This window comes from Buceros rhinoceros, unplaced genomic scaffold (assembly GCF_000710305.1).
Source record: "Buceros rhinoceros silvestris isolate BGI_N320 unplaced genomic scaffold, ASM71030v1 scaffold32328, whole genome shotgun sequence".
Taxonomy (NCBI): domain Eukaryota; kingdom Metazoa; phylum Chordata; class Aves; order Bucerotiformes; family Bucerotidae; genus Buceros; species Buceros rhinoceros.
The window spans coordinates 35,554-42,189 of NW_010429150.1; the positions used below are offsets into that span (position 1 = coordinate 35,554).

The 6,636-nt window shown below is 39.8% G+C and overlaps 1 protein-coding gene across 1 annotated transcript in view; it reads left to right on the top strand.

Annotated features, from left to right (window-relative positions):
* Positions 1–5,505, top strand: part of WARS2 (tryptophanyl tRNA synthetase 2, mitochondrial) — a gene marked incomplete at its 5' end in the record, with an annotated part of 21,306 nt that extends 15,801 nt beyond the window's left edge. Inside the window, 3 exons of the mRNA XM_010142546.1 lie at positions 197–282; positions 2,921–3,039; positions 5,057–5,505. Coding sequence (XP_010140848.1) covers positions 197–282; positions 2,921–3,039; positions 5,057–5,505 — 654 coding nt within the window. The remainder of the gene's footprint in view (positions 1–196; positions 283–2,920; positions 3,040–5,056) is intronic.
* Positions 5,506–6,636: the final 1,131 nt, after the last annotated feature.

Genomic DNA, 6,636 nt, shown 5'->3' on the forward strand with positions numbered 1-6,636 from the left:
GTAGGGAAATTCATAAATACAGGACATAAAATGAGATGCGTGTATTCGCAAGGAGTGGATTTTACACGGGATGCTTTTCTTTAGAGTTACACAGTAAGTCGCTCAAATTAGTTGGAATTCTAATTAATTAAAAATCACAGACTTTGATACCATTAGCTAATAGTGTGATTCCTCTCTGTTTCTCTTTTGCAAACAGATGAAGTGTTCCAGCCAGAATAATGAAGGAACTGTTGGTCTGTTGACTTACCCTGTGCTTCAAGCAGCAGATATTTTGCTGTACAAGTAAGAGGCCGAATGTGAGCCCATGGGCAATGTCTGTGCAGCTGCTTTAGAATGAATGTTCATCAGGTCAACATGCTGACTTATTAAGTGGGGGAGCTGGGTGTGATTAGATCAGAAGATTGGAAATGGATGACAGCCTTTACCTCTCAAGAGGCTGGTTGAACGCTAGCCCGGTTTGAAAGCAATTGTCAGGGCTGTAAAGAGAAAAAGATGGTCACTTGAGAATAATTATTAGGGAATTATAACACACTGATGTTTAATTATTTAACGTGTTCACATATATACACTTTTTAAGTAGTTATGCTTTATTTTATGCAGTGTACTGTGGACACTTAAACTGACTGTATATCGTATACGCATGATAGTGTGTGATTCCGCGTAGGCCTGCTGATACTGATGAAAAAGTGAATAATTTACTGAACTGTGGTACCTGGGCTAGTTCAATTTTCTCTGGGGTGTACTATGTGCTGCAATGGAAATACACACTGGAAATTACACACTGTAATGAGGGATTGGTGACTCAGCAAGCTTGTAGCCTAGCTGATAGACTTGTAGTGCATTGTAGTGACTGGTTGTATTTCATGATGTGTTTTAAACTGTCTCAGTAAGTAAATGTTAGAGACAGTGCACTGCATATTAATTATTTTTATGGTCCAAGTGTATGTACTTTGTGGAATTGTTCTGAAGTGAAGTTGTGAATATTTGTTGGAACATAAAAGTAATACAGAACTGTGAGGACAGAGCAACCAAGATTAGTCAGTTGTTAACCCAGAAAAATGTATCAAGAGAAATTTAACCCTAAGTGATCATCAGTAGGGAAAAACAGTGATTTCAGAAGACCAGTAAATGATATTTCTTATTCACTTGAATTTTAACTAAAAATAATGGGAAGCAAGCAGAATTTGGAATGAATTTGAACATTAAAATGATCTTCTAAGCAGTGAGTCCCATTTGTTTCTCAAGCTTAAGGGTGAAATGTAGACGAGTTTATTAGAAATCACCTTGTTTTGATTGAGCTCAACCATGTATGTCTCTTCCATCTCTAATAAGATCATGTGATTCCTTAGTGGAGCCTGTGGTTTGTTTGCTACCATGTGTATTAACAGCAGGCTGTCCAGACAGAGCACAAAACAAGGAAGTGAAAGAGAAACAATATCTCTTTGAAGAAATTTAACATAATCTTTTCAATAAGACATGTTTTAATGTAAAAACATAACATAGGGAACAAGAATCGGGGAGAAATGGAAACACAGGAAGGGAAAGGCAGTCATGAAGAAGAATTAAGAGCTGGAGGAGAGAAAGTACTAATTCAGATGAATTAGGGATCAAAGAGACAAGAAAATGGACAGAAGGTAAATATATGACAGAAAAGAATAAAAATAGCACCAGGACAGAAATATTAAAAAACACAGCAACGGAAAACACAAAGAATCATGCAGAGGCATTTATAAAGACAATATGTTTTCTGTTTAATGGCAAACTTTGTGGATATGAAACCATTCTGTCATATGGAAACATTTCTTTTGACCTGTTTAAAGTGTATTGATTATGGTAACTCATTCTCTTTCTGTTAGTTGTAGGCCATTGTGATTTCCTGTTGGCTACTGTAACTGTTTTTAGGTTGCCTTGCTTACTGTTTGGTGGGGAATAAAGATCAACAAATTGATTCTTGGATGTCAGCACAGTAATTCAGAATTTGAAGAAAGGAGTACCATGTTGACCTGAAATTTTCTGGGAACTTAAAATATGCATAGTGAACGTTCTTACACTGAAACACATCCAGGATTCAGAGCTGAATACCCCACAAGCCTTAGAAAAAAAAATCTGCCAGGGGAAGGAAGGGTAATCAAAAGCTGGAAAGACTTCAAGTCTGCCCGATCTAGAAGAATCATACGTTTTTAGCGAGTATGATTCACTGTGGAAAGAATCGCCAGGGGAAGTAATGGATTCTTCACCTCCTCATGTCCTCTAATGCAGATTGTGTTTTAAATCCAGAGCTACATTCGAGCTATAGAGTTCAGTACAGAAGATCAAGTGATCCTTTGATCCTAACAGTTCTAATCTATGAATGATAAGAGTTGTGGCAATAGTGGGCACTGGCCCACATGATATTTGTATATTTGTATAGTGGTGACCCATAAGGAAGAACCACTCTCTTTTTTCCTTCCCTTGATAAATCCCCCTGTACTAACTTCTGAACATCAATTACGTTTTCCTGAGCCTTGACAAGGCAAGATGATTGCGTTTTGTCTTGCAGATCTTTCTTACTTTGTTAGCACACTATAACACGTGCTCTTTGATCTCTAAAGAGACAGCAGAAGATACTACAAAAATCTTTCTTTGAGCTGAGTTCAGTGTTTTGCTCTTGTTGGTATGCAAGATAGATATGCTCATTACCATATATGTTTTCATAAAGGGCTATTTTTGCTCTTGTAGATGTCCTTCAGTTCAGCACATAAAGCAGACTCATCGTGGGGTACAGTCAGTTTGGGGTCTTGTTCCCACAGCACCTGTATCTAGCTGGGACTCGGGCTCAGTCTGGCCCTCGGTCATGGCAGAAGCTCTGACAGTCTTGAGTAACATTTTAACAGAACCAGAGAGCATTGCTGAGTTTCCTGTATCTGTCTTTTATTAAAAGGTCTACACATGTTCCTGTTGGAGAAGATCAAGTCCTGCACCTGGAACTAGCCCAAGATATAGCACAACATTTCAACAAGAAATATGGAGAATTCTTTCCTGTGCCCAAAGCCATTTTAAGTGAGCTGGTCTTTTTTTTTTTTTTTTCCCCCCTCCCCCCGCTTAACGGCACTTCAGGATTGAAGATGTATTTAAATATTGTGGAAATCATTTCAGGGACCAAGAAAAGGGAGCAAACTGGTCTAAGGGAGTGGAAAATTAAAAACTGACAGCAAGAGACTAGAGGCTGTGAAATTGAATTCCCAAGATAGACATGAGGCTTTACAAGTCCCTGGTGGAGGAATGTACCTGAAGTCTGGTATTCTAGTCCAGGAGGCCAGATGCACTCTGCTGCTGCCAGTCAGCCTCGCTCTTGAAGTATTGGACCTTTTAAGAGTAGACTGTTTGCTCCATGTTGCTAGTTCAGGAGACATGTAAGCAGCAAGACAAGAGACCTCTAGCAAGCAGAATTCTTCAGTGTCTGAGTGGTACGTTTGCATTAAGCATGCTAAACAGCTTGAAGGTTTATTGGTACAGTGCTCAAAAATCTTTTAAGTGTGTCTAATACATACTTGCATATTTCGGTAAGGGTCTCTTACAGAGCTTAGACTTTCTGGTTTTGATCTTAGACTTGGAGGGACTTATAAGGAAAATCTTCTCAGTCGTTTTTGAGCTACAAGGTCATAGGCCGGGAGGTGAGGAGGAGTCAGATGGCGCAAATGGCATGTTTGTTAAGAAACGTGAAGAATTGGGCAAGGAAGAAGCACTGCATCTTTGTTGTAAGTAATGTAGAGGAATGCACAGCAGAGACCTTCGCCCCCAAAAGGGCAAGGATCTCTCACCTTAGAAAAGACAGGCAGTAATAAACTTTTCTCCATTTTCAAGCCTCGGTGACAAAATTGGTGTTAGACCCAGAGTGGAGCTTAGAGAATACTAGGTATTGCAGTTTCTAGTGAACAGTTAAATACTAAGCACTGTAACAGGGACCTGAGTCTAGCCTATGATGCAGGTGAGACTTTATTTCCTGGGAAACAAAGCTCAGTTTTGGAAAAAAACTCAAAACTTTTCACTTTCCTCATGAAAAGCATACCTTCTTAAGTTCACAAGGATATGCAAACCAATTAAATACCTTAGATGAGTGGAGTTAGGGACCTGTTCAGGCACACTAGCTGCAAGCAGTTAGATTACCTGGACTCCTTCAAATTTACAGAAAAGAGATAGACTCTTCCAAAAGTTAATTCAGAACAGAGCACTTTCTGGGGCAGTCTGTGTTGTACCCTGGAAGAACACTTGTCCTTTCACTGAGGACAGTCTGAGGAGTATGTGGCTAGTTTAGCTAGCTGCATTAGTTGTCTAAAAACAATTTGTGTGAGTACTTTCTAGATAAATGATACTTTGTGTAGTCCATGAATGATGTTTCTTGGTGAAAAGCTGCAATGGTATGGGTTGATACTGTTTAAGAAAGTACTTTACAATATTCCCCTAATGCTACTATTCTATTTCATGTACGTGCATATATCTTAGTAGTTTGTACATTACCCACACCTTTCTTGTTTGAACACTGCTTTCCCTGTAACAGAGCTGGTTGGTGTCCAGTTACAAAACTTCTAATGACTGTCTTTATTTAGGAGAATTACCAAGAGGTTTTGGGTGGAAGTTTCCTAAAGCAAGAAGATTAACTGTTCTGGGATTATTTTTGCTGGTGGATTTAACCTGTTTCTCCATTGTTACAGAACCTTTCAATAAAGTGCGGTCTGTGCTTTCTAGGTAGCTTGTCCCCTGTGCCAGGAATACAACGGAGGAGAGAGTTTTTGGGCAAAACCAGCATGTAGTCACAGAAAATATTAAGAAGTGTCTTAACAGAAGTTTCTGCTTAGAGAGGAGTGGAGAAATGGAGGAGGTTTAGCTTATGGAAGGAGAAAGGTGAAGGACAGGGAAGACATAAGGACTAAATAGGAACATACACAATTATGGTCACAACTCAGTTTTAAGCAAGGATCAACTGAGATTCATCATGCTGCTGCGAAGTGTTCTTAAAATTGTCATAAGAAATCATTGTCTTATGTGTGTTCGTAATTACTCCTTTTTTTTTTTTTAGGTACAACAAAGAAAATAAAATCCCTCAGAGATCCAGCAGTGAAAATGTCTAAGTCAGACCCACAGAAGTTAGCTACGGTTAACATAGCAGACAGCCCTGACGAAATAGTGCTTAAATTCCGCAAAGCAGTGACTGACTTTACCTCTGAGGTGACCTATGACCCAGACAGTCGCCCCGGTGTCTCCAATCTGGTGTCCATTCATGCTGCAGTAACGGGGCTTAGCATCAAAGAAGTGGTGCACCAAGCTACTGGTCTCGACACTGCTCACTACAAAATGGTGGTAGCGGAGTCAGTTATTCAAAAATTTGCACCTATCAGGAATGAAATCAAGAAACTCCAGAAAGACAAATCCCATCTGATGAAGATTTTAGAGGATGGAGCAGAGAAAGCCAAGGAACTGGCCTTCCCCATCTACCAAGAAATAAGACGACTGGTGGGATTTCAGTAGAAACTGCTGAGTAGTTGCAAGGACTTGTGTTTCCTGGGACAGATATTTTGTTATTTCTATATTTTTTAATCATTTTGGTTTGAAACAAAAACGTTTTTCCTGTAAAATCCAAGAAGAACGTTGAAGATATGTGCATTAAAAAATGTGCATGAAGCAAGATGTTTCCAGTGGGACCAGCAGTGAGCTTGTGTGGGTAGTCAAAGAGGGAGGACAGAAGCAATCGCAATTCACAAAGAAATCCTACAAAAGCAGAGTATAAGGTTGCCCAAATAGGGTTTTGAGTTTTTCCACTGACCACTGCAAAAGGCTGAGGTATAGACGAGGAGATCAGAATCTAGCACAAAGATTTGTAATCTCAAGAACATCCTTAGCTGTTCATGTGATCTTGTTACAGATGGACAACTCATCCTGTTGATGGTTATTTAGCTTTGATATGGTGGTTGAATGTGTTGTTGGATAACTGGAATAAAAGCACATGCTTACAAACCGAAATGCTCAGGGTGATTAAGAGATTAACTAACTGCCTCTCCTTGTTGAGTCTTCAAACTCAGTGTCATTTTTTTTTATCTGCATCTAGGTTGTGTGAAGTGAGTCAGTGTGTCATATGGATACAGGTAAGCACACTCTAAAACTCACTGTGACCACTGCGCTAGGTGCCCTCTTTGACAGTTGCTCCTTAAGAATCCGGAGAGCGGACTTGAATGTGTGACGTGAGTCAGTGTGTCATATGGATACAGGTAAGCACACTCTAAAACTCACTGTGACCACTGCGCTAGGTGCCCTCTTTGACAGTTGCTCCTAAGAATCCGGAGAGTGGACTTGAATTCCACTTGTGCCATCCTGCTGGTCAGGTCTGAGGTACTTCGGTGAGAAACAAAGTGCTTCAGCTGCTTCTATTCCACCTGCTTTTCAGTTTAGCAGGGAGCTCCAGGTTTTTCAGTTCAGTATCAAGTCTAGGATTCCTTTAGAAAAGGTGCAGGGGAAAAGATCTAATCCTGTGTGAAAGAAATCTTAGGCTAAGAAATCAGAGAACTTTCTGTAAAAGTTACTAAATTACTTGTTCATAAACTTGTGCTGAGGTCAGAGGCAGAATGGGATTAAATAGATCTTTATGAACTGTCACTGCTGAAC